Source organism: Hemitrygon akajei, chromosome 23 (assembly GCF_048418815.1).
Source record: "Hemitrygon akajei chromosome 23, sHemAka1.3, whole genome shotgun sequence".
NCBI lineage: Eukaryota > Metazoa > Chordata > Chondrichthyes > Myliobatiformes > Dasyatidae > Hemitrygon > Hemitrygon akajei.
The window spans coordinates 25300996-25322813 of record NC_133146.1 but is presented as its reverse complement, the minus strand read 5'-3'; the positions used below and the strand labels follow the sequence as shown (position 1 = coordinate 25322813).

Here is a 21818-nt window from a genome sequence, read left to right as displayed (position 1 = left end):
TCTTATTGTTCAAATTGATTTACTTGGGAGTTGCTCTCAAGTCAGAGCATGCCTTGTAATACCTGTATTAAAGTCTATATTAAAGCTGTACTGAAATGTGTTGTATAAATTCATGGTAGAAAATCAAGCTGCTGAAATACAAGTTTTTTGACATGGGTTAACAAAACTGATGAAGTTCTGTACTGAGCTTGTTTGAATGTTGTGATGTGTCCTGTCTTTTGGGGGGAGGGGGAACTAATGCTGTAACTAGATTTAAATGTAATTGCTCTCCTGCTCAGTTAATTTGACAACATTTTATATTTACGGATTCCTAGTTCACTTCCAGCTGACTATTCAAACGTTTTGAATTGTACTTGAGCAGCTAGACACCAAGCATGAACTCACCCTTTTCCCTTTTGGCCCAGGGTATTTTGTTAAAGAGGACGTAATACAGTGAACCAGTCCATGCAGTCTTTATGCTCCATTCAACCATTCACCCATCCTTTAAATCTGTAAGCATTGGCCTTAAATCCTTTCTCTGCCATATGTTTTCCCCTGTTTCCCCCAATATGCATCTTTCACTTAATTATGTCTGTGGTGGTGAGTTCCACATTCCTACCACTATTTTACTCAATTTTATTAAATCCTATTGTATTTTGTGGTGACTGTCTTATTTCAAGATTATCAATGCTCTTTGTAAGTGGAAACATGCTTTTCATATCCCCTTTATCAAGAACATTTTAAAAATCTATTGGCTTCAATTCCTCAGAAAACTACCCACAATTAATCGTTAATACGTGTATCCTCACCCTTTATAGTAAGTATCCTATTTGTAGTTTTATCTGCATCGCCTCTGTATTCCTTTTTCTTGTTATGCAGTTATGAGTTTGAGAAGATTTGGTATGTCACCAGATATTCTAGCAAATTTTTACAGATGTATGATGGAGAGCATTCGGACTTTTATGTGCAGGATCGAAAGAAGTTGTAGAGGGTTGTAGACTCAGCCAGCCCCATTATGGAACAGCCCTCTCTACTATCAAGGACCTCTTCTAAAGACAGTGCCTCGGGGAACTTCTGTCCAGCTGTTAGCAGACTCTTGAGTAGACCTCTTGTCTGCTAAGATGGATTCTTGACCTCCATCTATCTTGTTATGATCTTGCACTTTATTGTTGACCTGCACTGCCTTTCTCTGTGGCTTTTACGTTTTCTTCTGTACTGTAATTGTTTTATCTTGTGCTGCACTGTAATGATTTGATCTGTGTGAACAATATGCAATGCAAGCTTTTCACTGTTTCTTTGTGCATGTAACAATAACATTCCAATGCCACCATTAAGAGCCATAAGGGACATGCCCTCTTCTCATTATTGTCATTGAGGAAGAGATACAGGAGTCTGTAGATTCATGTTCAAGGATTTAAAAATAGTTTCTTCCCTCTGTATTCAGATTTCTGACTGGTCAGTGAACTTAGGAACAACTACCTCATTATTCCTCTTTCATTTTTTTTATAACTAAGTTGAGTGCATAACTATGTCTTGCACTGCACTACTGATTCAGATTCTAACAAACATAATATTCTTACGTGTGGTGTGATCAAGGTTGAATTCAGGTTTAGCATAACGTCTGTACTTTTCATTTCAACCCTTACTAGAAATAAACCTTGATACTTTTTGTTGTGGCTCTGCTAATCTCTTGTGCAACTTTCAATGACATACTCTGAAATTCTTTGTTCCTTTACCCCACCAGAAATGTAACTTGCGAGAAATAAGTGACTTCACTATTTTTCTTACTAATCTTTGCATTTATTTATGTTGAACTACAACTGCAATTCTGGAAGTTAATTAGCGTTGTATTTGTTGCAGTTATGCCCACTACTTCCCATTCCAGTCATTCCCCTCCACTCCCCACTCCTGTCAAGCAGAAAATACAAAAGCCTGAGAACAAGTACCACTAGATCTATCCAAGGCTGCATGAAGAGCCAACGAGATCATATCTGCTGTAGACCTATTGTGCCAATGAGCAAATTGCAGTGGGTCCAGCTCCTTGATTGGGTAGGAATTGATTCTAGCCAAAACCAACCTTTCAAAGCACTTCATCAAAGCATTTGTGAGTGCTACTGGATGATGGTCATTAAGGCAGCTTACTCAGTGCCCAAGAAAAGCAGGGTGAACTGCCTTAATGATTATCATTAAAAACTCCTGCCTCAGCAAGAAACTTGGAGCCACTGCAGTTTGCCTATTGCCACAGTAGGTCTACAGAGGATGAGATCTTATTGGCAAGTCACACGACCTTGGATCATCTGGACAATACTAATACCTGCGTCAGGCTGCTGTTCTCCATTACAAATAAGCATTTAACACAATCATTCCTACAGTTCTGATCAAAAAGCTCCAAAACCCGGGCCTCTGTACCTCCCTCTGCAAGTGGATCCTCACCTTCCTCACCGGAAAACAACAGTCTGAGCAGAACAGAAATAAAATCTGCAACTCACTGATAATCAACAGTGGTGCACCTCAAGGTAGCCCACTGCTGTACTCTTTCTACTTCCAAGACTGTGTGGCTAGGCACAGATCAGTTGCCATTAGTGACAACACAACTATTGACAGAATTTCAGATGGTGATGAGAAGGCGTACAGGAGCAAGATAGATCAGCTGGTTGAATGGTGTTGCAGCAACAACTTGCACTCAACATCAATAAGACCAAACAGATTGTGAACTTCAGAAATGGTAAGATGAGGGCACGTGCATTAGTCTTCCTGAGGGATCAAAAGTGAACAATTTCAAGTTCCTGGGTATCAACATCTCTGAGAACTTAACCTGGTCCCAACATATTGATGCAGTAAAAGGAGGCCCCCTCAGCACCTATATTTCGATGGATGTTTGTGCAGAGATTTGGTATGTCACCAAAGACACTCAAAATTTCTAAAGATGCACAGTGTAGAGCATTCTAACTGGCTGCATCACCTTCTGGTATGCGGGGGGGGGGGGGGTGGGGGGCACTGTGTAGGATTGAAATAAGCTATAGAGAGTTGTAAACTCGGCTCCATGCAACATGCTCAAAATGCTGGAGGAATTCAGCAAGTTAGGCAGCATCTATGGAAAAGAGTAAACAGTGGATGTTTCGTGCTGAGACCCTTCAATAGGACTGGAGAAAAAGATGAGCAGTCGGAGCAAGAAGGTGGGGGGAGGGGAAGAATAAATACAAGGTGGTAGGTGATGGGTGGAACTGGGGGAGGGGTGATGTAAAGAGCTGGGAAGTTGATAGGTGAAAGAGATAAAGGGTTGGAGAAGGGAGAATCTGATAGGAGAGAGTAGAAGACCATGGAAGAAAGGGAAGGGCAAGGAGCACCAGACAGAGGTGATGGTTAGGTAAGGAGATAAGGTGAGAGAGGAAAAGAGGAATGGTGAAGTTGGGGGGCAGTTATTGGAAGTTCGAGAAATTGGTGTTCATGCCATCAAGCTGGAGGCCACCCAAACAGAATAAAAGATGTTGCTCCTCCAATCTGAGTGTGGCCTCATCATGACAGTAGAGGAGGCCATGGACTGACATGTCGGAATGGGAAGTAGAATTGAAGTGGGTGGCCACTGGGAGATTCCACTTTTTCTGGAGGACGGAGCATGGGTACTCAGCAATGCAGTCTCCCAGTCTACATTGGGTCTTGCCGATTATACAGGAGGCCATACTGAAGCACCATTGTGTCAACTCCATCATGGACACTAGCTTCCCCAGCATCCAGGACATCTTCAAGGAGTGATGCCTCAAAAAAAAAGTGGCATCTCATCATTAAGGACCCCATCAGCCAGGACATCCCCTCTTTTCATTGCTACCATCAGGAAGGAAGTACTGAAGCCTGAAGGCACACATTCAGATTCAGGAATAGCTTTTACCACTCACTCCCCCACCCCTCCCCTCTGCCATCAGATTTCTGAATGGACATTGAACCCATGAACACTACCTCACTGTTTTCTTTGTCTCTTTTTGTACTATTAATTTAATTTAAAAAATGTATATATGTACTATAATTCAGTTTTTATGTATTACAATGTACTGCTGGCACTTAACAATAAATTTCATGGCATATGCTAGTGATATTAAACCTGATTCTGATCCTGAGGTTCAGGACATCTTCCCTGTCATTACCAGTCTCTTGAACAGGCCTCATATGCTAAAGATGAAATTTCAATCTCCCAGCCTACCTTATCGTGGCCCATGCCCTTTATTTGTCTTCTTTCACTGAACTTTCTCTGCAGATACAGCAGTATATTTTGTAACACAAACTCGAGGAAATCTGCAGATGCTGGAAATTCAAGCAACACACACAAAATGCTGGTGGAATGCAGCAGGCCAGGCAGCATCTATAGGAAGAAGTACAGTCGACATTTCAGGCCGAGACCCTTCGTCAGGACTAACAAAGAGTCTCGGCCCGAGACGTCGACTGTATGTCTTCCTTTAGATGCTGCCTGGCCTGCTGCGTTCCACCAACATTTTGTGTGTGTTACTATATTTTGTTCTCTTTTTACTATCTCATTGTACTTGTGTATGGATATGTATCCAATATCCTTGTCATGAATCTTATCAATATTTATTTCACTTTTACCTGTTGTTTCTCTCTGCGCCTTGTGGTGTATCGGGCAACAACCTTGTCGACAAGCTTGACACTCAACCTAACATAGATAGAAAGCATACAAGGAGCTGGCCGAATTCAAACCCAGGATCATTTGCTTCAAAGTCCGGAGCAGATGCTGCTACACCACTGGCCGGCTTATTTACTTTTTAGTGGAGTATATATTTCCTGCATTTTTGATGTTTCCTTGCAATTTTTTCATTGGCCAATAGTTTTGTTCATCCTCCCAAATTTTATTTTCAGCCCCTCAAAATTGGTGTTGATGTATGATAAATTTCTAATAAGTTCCCAATAATAAGTCTTTATGGGACAGTTCCAGCTAGTGTAGAGCAATGGTGGCTAAACAATGATGGATTCTGTTTTCTGCACAGGAAGTTTTAAAATAAAGGACTGTTTTTTGGGAGAATGACTTACAAGAGTCAGAAACTAGAGAAGTTTACAGCTGTCATTATTTGCAAAGCGGCAGAGTTGACTGAATAGATTGTCTTTCTGCTTAGAGGTAAATTGATATCAGTAGGTGGTGTAAAACTGCTCCTGTATGACAATCAAAGATTTTGCTGCTTCATGCTTATGAAAGGTTTGGGTTTGAACTTTACCTCTTAGATATGCACATAAACATGAAAGTATGTTTAATATGATGTGTAAATTGTAATAGTAGCATTGTTTTTTTCTTAACAGTCTTGTGTTTGGAACCTTGTATCCTGCTTATTATTCGTACAAAGCTGTGAAAACCAAAAATGTGAAGGAATATGTAAGTACCTTTTCCACTTGATTATCATTGCTTTGCTGCAAAAATACATTGAAAATACTTTTGTGCTCCATCTGTCTATCACTCCTGCCCTCCTTTTTTGTGGTATGTAGTTGAACTTGAGCGTGCAAATGTGGCATTGGGAATTTGTGCATGTTAAGGAATTTTCAGAATGTTTCCATTGAACAGTTAATTTTTAACATCAGCATTTTCCGCATGTCAACGTGTCAGCTATTTCAGCTCTGGCAAATTGGATAGAAATGCATGCTGTCAATGACAGTAAGGTGTCATAGTTCCTCTCTGGCTCTTGTAATCATGAGCTAATTGCAGTAAGCACTTCCAAGCTAGTAAATAATGGTTTGCTATAAAAGTGGGTGAAAAGGGAATGTCACTATTGTTGTTGGACTGCTCTTTTACATCTGGGGTTAAACTTTTTATTTGAAATGAATGTACTTAATCGTATGGAAAAGAAACTGCAGATGCCAGGAATCCAAAAGAAAAGGAGAGTGCTGGAATGTGTTCAGCAAATCAGGCACCATCAGTGGAGAGTCTAATTTCAGTCAAGAATGCTTAATCAGAATAGGGGAAAGTGAGAAGACCATTGTGTTTTAGGTTAGGAGTTGGAGAGGATATCTGAAGGGGTGCTGACTGAGGTCATCAGCATAATAAAAATTGCTTTAAACTCAGTCAGCTGGAACAGTGATTGTGATTGAAACCAAGATACAAATATAATTAATACTTGGGAGAGCTTGTTGTTGATTTTGGTGCCTGATCGAGGAAAGGTTCCAGTCCTGAGAGCAGAATTTTAACATGACCATGCTAAGTGAATAGAATATGAAAGGAGCAGGGAAGTAAGATCCCTCTAAAGCAACTAGTTGCATTTTTAAGCCACTTTTCCATTGAAAAAACTAAATATAATAATCTGTAAATGATAACCAATAAAATAGGGAAACTTTTTCCATGAAAATGAACCTTGGTTCATTTTCATTACAATTAATGTAAAGTTATGTTAGATCATCAACCCGAAATATTTAGCTCTGTTTCTTTCTCCATAGATACTGTCTGAAGTGCTGAGTATTTCTGCATTTTCTGTTTCAATTCAGTCCTTCCAGCAGATTCTCTGGCAAATAAGGTTATAATATGACTATTCCAGAGCAGAGGTTACAGTGATGGTTGAGTATTCATGGAGTCCTATAAAGATAGCACAGTCTCTGCTTTCTCTGGGAGATTTTCCCATTGAAACTGCCAGTCTAACTTGGTGCAGGTACAGGTGTTCAATTGTGACGTCCGCTGATAACAGACATTGAACTGAACTGAACTCTTCCATTTTGTGTTTTACATTCTGTGTTTTCGCTTGTTTGTTCTTGTTGCAATTTGCACGATTTATTTATTGCGCATGGGGGGGATGATCTTGTTGCTCTTTGTATGATTTGTTTCATTTGTGTGTGTGTGTGGGGGGGGGGTGGGTGATATTTTTCCTTGAACAGGTTCCATGGTTTTCTTTGTTTCCTGGTTGGCTGTAGGAGGATGAATCTCAGGATTGTATACTGCATACATACCTGTACTTAGAATCCTTTGAAGTATATGAAAAGCTGATGGGGTGGAAGGCAAGAAGAGGATTTTTATTTGATTTAATTATCACTTTTTGTTTTAATTGTTTATAACTTTTTAAACTTGATTTCAATTTTAACTTAAAGTTTTAAAAGTTAAAATTTATTTCTTAAATGCTCCCAGTTGATTTTGACATTCACAAACCTTCAGTAACTAACTGCTTTGACAGCTGTTGAGCCTAGGGGTTGATTGTTACCTGTTGTTAAAACCAATGAATTGCCTGGCCAGGGACATACATTGGGAGAGTTGCTGCACTGTATTGCTCTGGGCTGTGGCAATGAGCTGGGAACCCCAGCTGGCTTGTCTGGATTCAGGTGTCATATTCTGAAAATAAAAGATCAACCTTTCAGGGCAGAGATGAAATGAATTTGTTTTACACAGGGGAGTGAGTGAATCCTTAGAATTCTCTAACCAAAGGGACTTTAAAGGCTCCTGATGAAGGGTTTCGGCCTGAAACATCGTTATTACCTCCTCCCATAGATGTTGTCTGGCCTGCTGAGTTCTGCCAGTATTTTGTGTTTTTTATTTTATTTAAAGGCTCAGTCATTGAATATATACCAAATGGAGATTGGTAGGTGTTTGGATATCAGACATGTGGTGTCAGTGCAAGAAAATGATTAATCCTTGCCCTGTTTAATAGCAGAGTGGGCATGAATGGCCAAATGGTTTCCTTCACATTGTATACAGTTGGTCTGAGCTGGTGAACGCAGTATTAACATTTAGACATCCAGAAAGATAGTATCCCGAAATTCCAGTCATAAACTGCATCCGTCAGTGTCAGTCATTTTAAAAGTGTTTTTGTTTGCTTTTTGATAATTCCCTTGCAATCATGCTGTGTGTGGGTGGTCCCTGCAAAATTATCAACATAGGAAGGGTTATACGAGGGGTGATTGATAAGTTCATGGCCTAAGATAGGAGGAGTCAATTTTAGAAAACCTAGCACGTTTATTTTTCAACATAGTCCCCTCTGACGTTTACACATTTAGTCCAGTGGTTATGGAGCATACAGTTCTTGGACCTCCAGAAAGTGTCCACAGCGGGGATGATTGATAAGTTTGTGGCCTGAGGTAGAAGGAGATGAGTTATACAGCTCTCGTTACATGCACGTGCAGTTCAACTCTTTGAGTGATTATGCAGGAAGTTTGAAGTTAATAACTCATCTCCTTCTACCTTAGGCCACAAACCTATCAATCACCCTTGCTGTGGACCACTTCTGGAGGTCTAAGACGCCAACTTCTACAAAGAAGGGATCCGTATGCTCCACAACTGCTGGACTAAGTGTGTAAATGTAGGAGGGGACTATGTTGAAAAATAAATGTGCTAGGGTTTCCTAAAATTGACTCCTTCTACCTTAGGCCATGAACTTATCAATCACCCCTCGTATAACCAGGGATGTCTTAACAGTATAAACTGCCCAGAGAAAAACAGTGGTGCAATTGTCGAAGACTGTGTCTTTTTGTTTGTCTAGCAACAGAAATAAAACACAAATATAAAAAAAACAGCAGCTTCTCGTTAACAGAAATAATACCCTTGCAAGTCAAAACAGAAAAATTGCATCACTCAGATCTCTGAGACAGACCTATGGGATTGTCTTACACTTGGAATTAATTAAGATTTGGCTTTGAGTTCAACAGATGTTAGTTACTTATTCATGGCTGTTCCTTGGGATTGCCTGTGCTTTTGTAAAGAGGCTCTGTTTTTAACCTTGGAGTTGATCTGATGAAGGCTAAAGTAAGTTTAATTTAGATTTTCCAATGTTGATTTTTGGCATTCTGCTAGGAAGTTGTTCTTGTGAGCTGTGCCAAGACAGCCAAACTAAAAAGTTTGTTCAAGATGCTATAATTTTCATTGTTATGCAAGTTGTTATACCACAGTGCTAAATGTGATTATGCCTTGTAAGTAAGTTGTTTTCCTGCAGCTGTCCAGTAAATCCTCTTCACTTTCTGCAGCTCACCCATTTATTTGAGGTGGTGGCAATTCATAGTTTAAGGCCAAATTGGGTTTTAGAGCAACACAAACCACACTAATGTTTGGAAAACTTTCAAATCTTGCTTGGTCTGTAGTTCTCATGGTGTTAATGTTAAGTAAACTTCCATAAATTTCAAGGTGTTCTGCAAAAGTATTTTTTTCCCTCCAACATGTTCATTTAGCATAACATAGCTTCTATACACATTTCATGTCACTGAATTGAATGGCATAGAAACAGGACATCTGGCCCAATTCATCCATGCGACTTGTGCTAATCCCAGACATCCCACCCTGCAAAAATTCATTTCGGGAGGTAGAAACACCACCCCCTCCCACCCCCGGTCGACCTCCAAGGGTGTATGTATACAGGACATTTGATTATGAAAGAACACAACAATTTATCTGATCACATATTGAAACTATTTACACACGTGTGTGTGTGTGTGTGTGTGTGTGTGTGTGTATATTTATTTATTTTTATTCCTTGCTGAGTATTTTGTTGACAGTCTCAATGCTAATAGCTAGATGCTAATGCAAATAGCTTTTCTATTTCTTTTGTAAACTTTCCTTGTACTGTGATGTGGCTTGCTTGGCAGATTTGAGCATTTTGCCGGAAGTCTCAACCTCATAGCAGTCTGTGTCAATGAATTTGTTAATTTTGCAAGACGTCAGATTCAAATGCTGAATGCCCTTTCTACATCACAATTAGAATTTGGCAGCACTAAAAGCAGCTTCATCAACTAGCAGAGCTCTTTGAGTCTCAACTGCCCTGTGCTCACAGATTTTACTTTGGACAGCTTCCCCCAGAACTCATCAACAGGCAAACTTTTGTAGTTTGGCATCAGTCCTTCAAGGTTAGTTGAGACATACTCCAGCACTTCCAAGTGGAGCTGTTCTCTTGCATCTGCCTTGATCACATTTGGAAATCTCTCTGCTAATGATCGAATGACACCTGTTAAATTCACCTCAACATGTCTTTTAGTCATTTAACCCTCATGGGCAACAGACATTGCAGCAAGCAACCATGTCATTATTTTTGACCCCTGTTAGGTAGGGGTATACTTTAGTGTAGTCTGGGGTGAAGTACGTTTTATTTTATTTATTTATTTTTTGGAACATTTTGCCATGGCGCTGCAGGACTGAACTGATGGGCAGTGAGAGAGAGAGAGAGAGAGGTCGACTGTAAAGCCCGCCCACAGAGAAAACTGATAGGTCTACTTAGCACGAAGAGAGACCAGTCAGGATGCTCTATCTGTCACTCTCTCTGTCTCTCCCCCTCTCCCTCTCCCCACATGTCCCCCACACCCCTCTCTTGCTCACTCAAAAAAAATCAATTTCTGGGATATTGTATATAATTTGGAGGCGTCTGGGAGCTGCTATCAATATGCGGGAGACTCCCGGAACTTCCGGGAGAGGTGGGATGTCTGTAGTCCCACACCCATATCCCTCTACTCCTTTCCTACTCATATCTATCCAACTGACATTTCAACACCATAACTGTATTTGTTTCTACCACCACCTCTGGCAGCTTATTCCATGGAACCACCATCCTCTGTGGAAAATTTTCCCCCTTAGATCTCCTTTAAAAATCTCGCCTCTTACTTTATACTTGTGTGCTCAAGGGTAGAGTCATCCACCCTAGGAAAAAGGCTATCTACTTTACTGTCCCTCATACCTTGAAGATCACACCTCAGCCTCTTGTGAGAGTAAACCCAGAGACTAAATCCATCATATTCAATTTCTCCTTATAACCACATCCTTCCATTCCATGTAAAGTCCCAGTGAATCCTTTCTATTACTACCTCATTCTTCCTATAGTATGGTGACTAGAACTGTACCTATATTTTACACAAATGCAACATGACATCCTGCCTCTGTAAAGGAAAGCTTGCTGAAATACCGTTTTCAATTTCCTACCCATTTTGTCATTTTCGGGGAGCGTGAATTGGCACCCCAATGACCCTCTGTATATTAGCCCTTCTGAGGTGATTGCCATGTACTCTACATGTCCTATCGAAATTTGAACTTGTACCTTGCACTTATCTGAATTAACTTCCATCTATCACTGCTCAGCCCAACTTTCCAACTGATCTATGTCCTTCTGTATCCTTTCACAAGTGTTTACTCTCTATTACTCATAATTTTTGTGTCATCAGGAACTGATTTATTTACACCTCATCCAAGGTATTTATAGCCATGACAACTAATAACAGTCCTAGCAGTGATCTCTGCATTCAGCAAAACACTATGCTTTGCCTTCTATGACCAAGCCAACTTTGCCAACACACCCCAAAATTAGATGTACCCTAGCCTTCTGGACCAGAATCGGGTTTATTATCACTAATGTGCCAAGTCAAATAAGTGGCTGCAGATTCAATTTTTATGCCCCTTTATATCCATTTCATGTATGCCAGGAAAGAACAAGTTGAGAAGTAGGTGAAGAGCTACGAGTGGAATGAAAGAAGCTGTTAAGGGCATCCAGGAAAAGTTTCTAACTGAGCATAAGGGCCATACCAATCTAAAGCCAGTGGGATGTGCTGCACATGAGCATTTGCAAATTTACATGGGTTTTCAATAACCTCAGTGAAATGGTGGTTAAAAAGATGCATGGAGAAAGCTAACAGGAATAAGAGGAAATGAGTGCTTAAGCTAGTCTCACACTTTGAAACACAAAAATACAACTGCAGATGCAGTGGATCACAGAATACGTACACGACGCTGGAAGAATTCAGCAGGTCAGGCAGCATCCGTGAGAAAAGAGTAGCCAATGTTTCGGGCTGAGACCCTTCATCAGGAATGGGGGGGGAAGAGAGGGCTGAAGCCCAGTAATAGAGATGGGGAGGGGGAAGGGCTAGAGGCGCCAGGTGGAGAACCAATCAGAGGAAGGATAAAGGGGGAGGGGATAAGCATGAAAGAACTGTAGAGGTAAAGGAGCAGAAAGTTAAAAGGGGAGAGAGGCAGAGAGGGACCTAGGATAGGGGGAGGGGGAGGGAATTACCGGAAATTGGAGAATTCAATGTTCATACCACCAGGCTGGAGGCTACCCAGACGGTAGATGAGGTGTTGCTCCTGCAACCTGAGTTTGGCCTCATCATGGCAGTAGAGGAGGCCATGTATGGACATATCTAGATGGGAATGAGAGGCAAAGTTGAAGTGGGTAGCAACCGGGAACTCCTGTCTATTGTGACGGACAGAGCGGAGGTGCTCGACGAAGCGGTCCCCCAATCTGCGTCGGGTCTCGCCGATGTAGAGGAGGCCGCACCGGATGCAATAGACAACTCCAGCAGACTTGCAGGTGAAGTGTTGCCTCACCTGGAAGGACTGACTGGGGCCCGGAATGGTGGTAAGGGGGGAGGTGTGGGGACAGGTGTGGCATTTGCGCTTACAGGGATAAGTGCCGGGTGGGAGTTCTGTGGGGAGGGACGTGTGGACCAGGTAGTCGCGGAGGGAATGATCCCTGCGAAAAGCTGAGAGGGGTAGGGAGGGAAAGATGTGCTGGGTGGTGGGGTCCTGTTGAAGGTGGCGGAAGTTGCGGAGGATAATGTGTTGGATCCGGAGGCTGGTGGGGTGGTAGGTGAGGACAAGGGGAATCCTGTCCCTGTTGTGGTGACGGGAGGATGGGTTAAGGGCTGAAGTGCGGGTGGTGGAGGAGATGCGGGTGAGGGCATCTTTGATGACGCCAGAAGGGAAACCACGATTCTGAAAGAAAGGACATTTGAGAAGTCCTGGAACGGAAAGCCTCATCCTGGGAGCAGATGCGGCAGAGACGGAGGAACTGGAAATAGGGAATGTTATTTTTGCATTGGGCAGGATATTGGTTTGCCTTGGGTTCAGGTGTAACCCGTCCCATTTTTTTAAAATGAGATCATACCATCCCCAGAAGAAATCCCAATGATCCAGAAATCTGAAACCCTGTCCCCTGCACCAACTCCTCAACCACGCTTTCATTCCTACTCTCACTCGTGTGTGGCCTAGGTAGTAATCCAGAGATTACTACCTTTTAGGTCTGCTTTTCAGATTTCTACATAACTCCTTATACTCTCTCTTCTGGACCTCCTTGCTTTTCCTACCTATTCATTGGTACCAACATGTACCACGACTTACGGCTGCTCACTCTCCCTCTTTAGTGAGACATCACTAAAAATGAAGCGGTTGGGGCTTCATTCAGTTCAGACTGTCCCCACCTACATCCAGGATACATCCCATGCCCTTCACCTCTTTAATAACTTCCAATTCCCCGCCCCAACCGCTTCATTTTTACCATGGATGTTCAATCCTTATACACCTCCATCCCACATCAAGAAGGCCTCAAAGCCCTCCGCTACTTTTTGGATAACAGACCCCACCAGTTCCCCAGCACCACCACACTTCTCCGGTTGGTGGAGCTTGTTCTAACTCTCAATAACTTCTCCTTTGGTTCTTCCCACTTACACCAGATCAAGGGTGTAGCCATGGGCACTCGCATGGGCCCCAGCTACGCCTGCCTCTTTGTGGGTTATGTGGAACAGTCTATGCTCCAAATCTATACTGGCACCACTCCCCAACTTTTCCTCCACTACATCGACGACTACATTGGTGCTGCTTCCTGCACCGATGCTGTGCTCGTCAATTTCATCAGCTTTGCTTTTAACTTTCACCCAGCCCTTAAATTCACTTGGTCCATCTCAGACACTTCTCTCCCCTTTCTCAATCTCTCGGTCTCCATCTCTGGAGATAGACTGTCCACTGACATCTTCTACAAACCCACTGACTCCCATAACTATCTTGACTATGCCTCTTCCCACCCTGCCCAATGCAAAAAATGCCATTCCCTATTCCCAGTTCCTCCGTTTCTGCCGCATCTGCTCCCAGGATGAGGCTTTCTGTTCCAGGACTTCTCAAATGTTCTCTTTCTTCCAGAATCGTGGTTTCCCTTCTGGCGTCATCAAGGATGCCCTCACCCGCATCTCCTCCACTTCCCGCACTTCAGCCCTTAACCCATCCTTCCGTCACCACAACAGGGACAGGGTTCCCCTTGTCCTCTACCACCCCACCAGCCTCTGGATCCAACACATTATCCTCCGCAACTTCCGCCACCTTCAACAGGACCCCACCACCCAGCACATCTTTCCCTCCCTACCCCTCTCAGCTTTTCCTCCGCGACTACCTGGTCCACACGTCCCTCCCCACAGAACTCCCACCCGGCACTTATCCCTGTAAGCGCAAATGCCACACCTGTCCCCACACCTCCCCCCTTACCACCATTCCGGGCCCCAGTCAGTCCTTCCAGGTGAGGCAACACTTCACCTGCGAGTCTGCTGGAGTTGTCTATTGCATCCGGTGCGGCCTCCTCTATATCGGCGAGACCCGACGCAGATTGGGGGACCGCTTCGTCGAGCACCTACGCTCCGTCCGTCACAATAGACAGGACCTCCTGGTTGCCACCCACATCAACGCTGCCTCTCATTCCCATCTAGATATGTCCATACATGGCCTCCTCTACTGCCATGATGAGGCCAAACTCAGGTTGCAGGAGCAACACCTCATCTACCGTCTGGGTAGCCTCCAGCCTGGTGGTATGAACATTGAATTCTCCAATTTCCGGTAATTCCCTCCCCCTCCCCCTATCCTAGGTCCCTCTCTGCCCCTCTCCCCTTTCAACTTTCTGCTCCTTTACCTCTACAGTTCTTTCATGCTTATCCCCTCCCCTTTTATCCTTCCTCTGATTGGTTCTCCACCTGGCGTCGCTAGCCCTTTCCCCTCCCCTATCTCTATTACTGAGCTTCGGCCCTCTCTTCCCCCCCCCCCCATTTCTGATGAAGGGTCTCGGCCCGAAACATTGGCTACTCTTTTCTCACGGATGCTGCCTGACCTGCTGAATTCTTCCAGCGTCGTGTACGTATTCTCTCACACTTGGAGTTGTTACTGAGGCATGCTTGAAGGAATTGAGGTTATGGGTGGTGGATCGCTGAGTAAGTGGAGGCCTTGGGTCCAGGCATATGCTTATTCTTAAACTATTGTACAACCTAGTAATGGAGCATAAAATAGTCTTCCATATTGCATGGCTTGTGTGTTTTAAAAATATTTTATTCACAGAATATAGATATTGTTGGCATTGTCCATCTCTGATTGGTCCAGAACTCAAAATGCAGGGAGGTATTATCTACGTCTGTGGATCTGAAGGTGTAATTAGGTCAGACCTGTGTGAAGGTAGATTTTCCTTCTCTGGAGAATGTTGGTGAACCAAAAACAGTAATTTTATAGCAGTCCATGGTTTTACTGTTGCTGTTAGTGGAATTAGCACTTTTTACTATTCCAGATTTAAATTTTATTTTGTTACTTGAATTTAAATTCATCCATTGCCATTCTAGAATTCACAAGCACATCTCATAAAATGGTCCTGAACTCTGGCTATTGATCCAGTAATATTGCTCTTCAGATATGTATTTATAATAAGTTACAGTGTCTTGCAAACTGAAATAATTGTTTTGTGAGATCTGTAATCTTTGAGGGGGCAGGGAAAGGGTGGGTTTAATCTCTGACAGTCCATCAGTATTGTACGGGTGCATCTATCCAGGTTGCGTCAACAGATTTCTGTAGCAGAATCTAAAATTGTGTATCTCCTGTGAATCTGTCAAATTCTGCTGTCAAGTTTGAGCAAGACTCAACTAGTTGAGTGCTAAATTCTGTGAAGATTTGAAGCTTGTGCTTTTTAAACCAAGTGTAAAATGTATTAATTCAGGACTGAGACTTGGTTGTGTGGGAGGGGATGTTGTGGTCAATTAGCCAAAAGCCAGTTTAAAAAAAAATGCAGTAGATAAAATGAGTATTTTTGTTTTGGTGCCCTTTTTTAATTAAGTATTTAGTTTCCTCTGGATAATTTATACCATTGTTGAAAGTGGTTCAGTTACAGGGTCTCTGACTACAGCAGCAACCCCCCCCCCCCCGCCCCAGTGGCATACAGTACATATAAAAAGTCTTCACCCACCCCCGCAAGTTTTCAGTGTTTTACAACATTGAATCATAGTGAATTTAATTTGGCTTCTGTGACACTGATCAACCATAAAAGACTTTAATGTCAAAGTGAAAACAGATCTCTACAAAGTTATCTAAATTAATTACGGATTTAAAACACAAAATAATTGATTGCATAAGTATTCACCCCCTTCAAGTCAGTATTTAGGAGATGCACTTTTGGCGGCAATTATAGCCTTGAGTCTGTGTGGTTAGATTTCTATCAACTTTGCACATCTGGATACAACAATTTTCCCCCATTCTTTGTTACAAAACTGCTCAAGTTCTGTCAGATTGCTTGGGGATCGTGAGTGAACAGCACTTTTCAACTCCAGTCACAAATTCTCAATTGGACTGAGGTCGGAGGTCTGGACTCTGACTTGGCCACTTGAGGACATTAACTTTGTTGTTTTTAAGCCATTCCTGTGTAGCTTTGGCTTTATGCTTGGGGTTATTGTCTTGCTGGGAAAATAAGTCTTCCCCCAAGTTTCAGTTCTCTTGCAGACTGCATCAGTTTTCCCCCCCAGGACTTCACTGTATTTTGCTGTATTCATTTTACCCCCTACCTTCACAAGCCTTCCAGGGCCTGCTGCGGTGAAGCATCCCCACAGCATGATGCAGCCACCACCATACTTCACGGTAGGGGTGGTACATTTTTGATGTGTGGTGTTTGACTTGCGCCAAACATGGCGTTTAGTCCGGACAAAAAGCTCAATTTTGGTTTGATCAGACTATAGGACCACCTTCCAGCTGACTTCAGAATTTCCCACATGCCTTATGGCAAACTCCAGCTGAGACTGTGATTTTTTTTCAGTAGTGGCTTTTTCTATGCCACTGTCCCACAAAGCTGCGACAGGTGAAACACTGGGGCAACAGTTGTTGTATGTGCAATCTCTCTCATCTCAGCTACTGAAGTTTGTAACTCCTCCAGAGTTGTCATAGGTCTCTTGCTGGCCTCCCTCGCTAGACCCCTTCTTGCACAGCCATTCAGCTTTTGAGGACAGCCTGCTCCAGGCAGATTTACAGCTTGGCCATATTCTTTCCATTTCTTGCTGATTGACTTAAAGGTTATTCAGTGACTTGGAAATTTTCTTGCATCCATCTTCTGACTTATGCTGTTCAATATTAATAACCTTTTTGCAGAGTTGCTTGGAGTGTTGTTCTAGTTTTTGACAGGATACTGACTCACCAGCAGTTGGACTTTCTGGATCATTTTTACTACAATCAATTGAAACATCATGACTGCACACAGGTCTCCATTTAACTAATTATGTGACTTCTAAAACCAGTTGGCTGCACCAGTGATAATTTGGTATCTCGTATTAAGGGTGAATACTTATGCAATCAATTTTGTGTTTTATATTTGTAATTAATTTAGATCACTTTGAAGAGATCTGTTTTCACTTTGACAGGAAAGGGTCTTTTTCTGTTGACCAGTGTCAAAAAAGCCAAATTAAATCACTGTTCATGTTGTAAAACTATAGAACGTGAAAACTTCTGGGGGGGGGTGAATACTTTTTATAGGCACTGTAAATTCCATGGGTTCACCACACTCTGAATGAAGACATTTCTGCATATCTCTGTTCTAAATTACCTTCTGTGTAACTTGAGATTGTGACCCTTGTGACCTCTCATTCTAGACATCCCAGCTGGGGGAAACATTCCCAGCCCTGGTGTGGAATTTTTGCTATTGAATGAGAGAAAGCCAAGGTCGGAAAATAATCACATTTAAATTATAGACTTGGCTGATAAGCATCAGTCTTTGTATTTCCTCCTAAATCAACTCTGACATTCTCCACATCATCATAAACAGTCTGTGAATCCAAGCAGTATTTTGGGAAGGTTTAGTCTCCCAAAAGGTATGTATATACTTAACACATTTTCTTGCCATATCCCTGTTTCCTGAACATAGTAGGAATTAAGGAAGTTTATTGATCTTGAATATAATCACTGACTAAGCTATCGTTAGCCACCTTGGGTAGGGAATTCTTAAAAGTTCAGCACCTGCTGAATGCAGGAAATTCCTCTCATTTTAATGTTAAATAGTTGCCGCTTATTTTGAATCTGTGATCACATGTTTGGATCAGTCAGAGAAGATCCTCTGCACATCTACTCTGACAAATAAATTCAACCTCCCAAACCCAAAGTTTTTGGCACTCCTGATGTGACTCTTTTAACTGAACATATAGCAATGGTTGGAGAAGAAAAGCATACATAAGGGGATAATGATAGGCCTGGCTTCTTTCAAACAGATACTGGTTTTTTGATTCTGTCTGTACGTTGAAATATAAGAAGAGCCTTGTTCAGCCATCTCATGGCAGCCAGATGGAGCCGGCAGTATAATTACGCATACAGTTGTGCTCAGTCCCAAAATAAGCACGGTTGCTGAACCATATCATTAGAATAATAGCAGCATGTGAGAAATGGTCAGGTTGATTAAAGTCATTTAAAATACAACCTATCATAACAGCAATTTTGAAATGACATCCACTCATTTTATTTTGTGTACTCACTTAAGTTATATTTAAATTGCTTAGATTTAATTGTTATATATCCTTTAAATTTTTAAAGAAACTGTTACATTTTGGTTGATTTTAAAATACGTGGAGATTGCTGCAGAGTTTGTTCAGTGTACTTTGGGCAATGTAGTAATTTGACTTCTGAGAAAATTATGAATTCCAGTTTGTAAGTAGCTTGGAACTTGGTTAAACAAGTCACCATTTTTCTGTAACACACACAAAATGCTGGTGGAACGCAGCAGGCCAGGCAGCATCTATAAGGAGAAGCACTGTCGACGTTTTGGGCTGAGACCCTTCGTCAGGACTAACTGAAAGGAAAGATAGTAAGAGATTTGAAAGTAGGAGGGGGAGGGGAAAATACAAAATGATAGGAGACCAGAGGGGGTAGGGTGAAGCTGAGAGCCAGAAAGGTGATTGGCAAAAGGGATACAGAGCTGGAGAAGGGAAAGGATCATGGGATGGGAGGACTAGGGAGAAAGAAAGGGGGAGGGGAGCACCAGAGGGAGATGGAGAACAGGCAGAGTGATGGGCAGAGGGGAAAAAAAGCAGGAAAAAAACTAAATATATCAGGGATGGGGTAAGAAGGGGAGGAGGGGCATTAATGGAAGTTAGAGAAGTCAACGTTCATGCCATCAGGTTGGAGGCTACCCAGTTGGTATATAAGATGTTGTTCCTCAAATATAATGTGGTGTTCAGTGAAACGGTCTCCCAGTCTGCGTCGGGTCTCATCAATATATAAAAGGCCACATCGGGAGCCCTGGACACAATATACCACACCAGCCGACTCACAGGTGAAGTGTTGCCTTACTTGGAAGGACTGTCTGGGGACCGTTTCACTGAACACCTACACTCTGTCTGCCAGAGAAAGCAGGATCTCCCAGTGGCCACACATTTTAATTCCACGTCCCATTCCCATTCTGATATGTCTATTCATGGCCTCCTCTACTGTCAAGATGAAGCCACACTCAGTTTGGAGGAACAACACCTTATATACCGGCTAGATAGCCTCCAACCTGATGGCATGAACATTGACTTCTCTAACTTCCGTTAATGCCCCTTCTCCCCTTCTTACCCCATCCCTGATATATTTAGTTCTTTCCCCCCCTCTTTTTTTCCCTCTGTCTGCCAATCACTCTGCCTGTTCTCCATCTCCCTCTGGTGCTCCCCTCCCCCTTTCTTTCTCCCTAGGCCTCCTGTCCCATTATCCTTTCCCTTCTCCAGCTCTGTATCCTTTTTGCCAATCACCTTTTCGGCTCTCAGCTTCACCCCACCCCCTCAGGTCTTCTATCATTTCGGATTTCCCCCTCCCCCTCCTACTTTCAAATCTCTTAGTATCTTTCCTTTCATAGTCCTGACAAAGGGTCTCGGCCCGAAACGTCGACAACACTTCTCCCTATAGATGCTGCCTGGCCTGCTGTATTCCACCAGCATTTTGTGTGTGTTGCTTGAATTTCCAGCATCTGCTGATTTCCTCGTGTTTACCATTTTTCTATGAATTTAATCAAATTGTGAATGGACACCATTAAAATAATACAGTTCCTTATTTACTTGACAGGTGTACCTAGAAATACTGATACTCAATTTCTGTTCCCATTCGTTTGGTCACTGTACAGTGTAGATAATAGGCTTACAGTGCCATGAAAAAGTATTCAGCCCTCACCGCATTGTTCATATGAAAATGTTACCACTTGGGATTTGATCAGTTTAACGGAGAATTTTAATTTGTGATCACATGCTCATTTGTTTTACAGTAGAACTCAAAAAGCAGGGAAAATTGTAAAACATGAAAAATTAAAAATTAAAAAACTGTAATGTCAGCAGTTCAAAAGTATTCATCTCCCTTTGCTCAGCATTTAGTTGAACCACCTTTCATGGCTATTACAGCCAGAAGTCCTATCTGGATAAGTTTCTACTTGTTTTGTAGAACATGATGGAGCAAGATTTGACCATTCCTCCTTGCAAAATTGCTCAAGCTGCGCCAAATTAGTTGGGAGTGGTGATGGACAGCAATCTTGAGGTCTTGCCAGAGATGTTCAGTCAAGCTTAGGTCAGGACTCTTGACTGGGCCACTCAAGGACATGAATATTTTTTCATTTGAAACCACTCCATGGTTGCTCTGAAAGTTGCTAGACCCACAAATGTCCTGCTGAAAGACAAGCTTTCTCCCAAGTTTAAACTTCCTGGCGGGGCTATCAGGTTTTTATCCAGGATCTCTCTGTACTTAGCAGCATTGATCTTCCCATCAATCCTGACTAGATTTCTGGCCCCTGCTGCTGAAAAGCATTATCTCCGCCATACTTACAGTAAGGGACAGTGTTAGCTGGCTGATGTGCAGTATTAGATTTGTGCCACACATACTGCTAGTATTGAGGCCAAAAAGTTACACTTTAGCCTCATCCAACCTCAAGACTTTCTTGCACATCTTTACAATATCTTCTAAATGATGCTATTCAGAGTCTTTTTCTAAGCTTTTTTTTAAGCCAGAGATTTTTTTTTTGTGCCTCTATTCCATTTAATACTCTTGTGCAAGGCCTTGAAGATTGTGGAACCATGGACATCATCCCCATTTGAGGCACTGACTCTGCAGTTCACTCAGTGATATTTGGTGTCACAGTAGCCTCTCTTGCAAGTGTCATTCTTCTGTAACTAAGTTTAGAGGGGCGGCTTGACTTAGGCAGTGTGGCTGTGGTTTCATATTTTTCCACTTTTTCATGACACTGCACTGAGCTCTGAGGTACATTCAGTACATTGAGATGTTCTTGTACCCTTCTCCAGATTAGTGCTTCTCTATTATCATTCCCCTGACTTGTTTTGAACATTCTTTTGTCTTCATTTTGGTTTTGTCCATTAAAAAAAATCTACGTTTCTATTGGGACCTTATAGAGAGAGGGGGTATTATTCTTATGAATTCATTGAAAATAGGTGATCCTCCAATTTTCTGCATCAATAAATTGGGTGAGTTAATAAGGTAATACAGTACTTTGTACGTGAAGAAAGTTAGCATAGTAATTACAAAAGGGCTGAATATTTTTCAAGGCACTGTACGTAGATTTTTTTTTCTGTTATTAGTGTGCTTATTCTCCACCACATTTTTTTTTTTCTCCTTAATCTGATCAGCATCACTTACTGGAAATCTACTGAAACTAATTACTAGATTGTGCACAAGAGACTGGGAAGGAAATAGGAGAATTAATGTCTTTTCCTTTCCATTTCCTTCCTGCCAGTCCCTGGTTACTGGCTTCTGCTCAGATCTTGTCCATAATGTCTCTTTCTAAGCTACAGGATGTACCCTGGGAGCTGCTGCTTATTCCAGCTTCTTGAAATGGAGTCTGTCTTCAACTATAATTACGTAGCTCAGTCTCTTAACTTAATTCTGC

The 21818-nt window shown here is 42.2% G+C and overlaps 1 protein-coding gene across 1 annotated transcript in view; it reads left to right on the top strand.

Annotated features, from left to right (window-relative positions):
• The window catches only part of reep3b (receptor accessory protein 3b), a 69211-nt gene that overhangs the window by 27744 nt on the left and 19649 nt on the right, over window positions 1-21818 (top strand). Inside the window, exon 2 of the mRNA XM_073027228.1 lies at window positions 5281-5353. Coding sequence (XP_072883329.1) covers window positions 5281-5353 — 73 coding nt within the window. The remainder of the gene's footprint in view (window positions 1-5280; window positions 5354-21818) is intronic.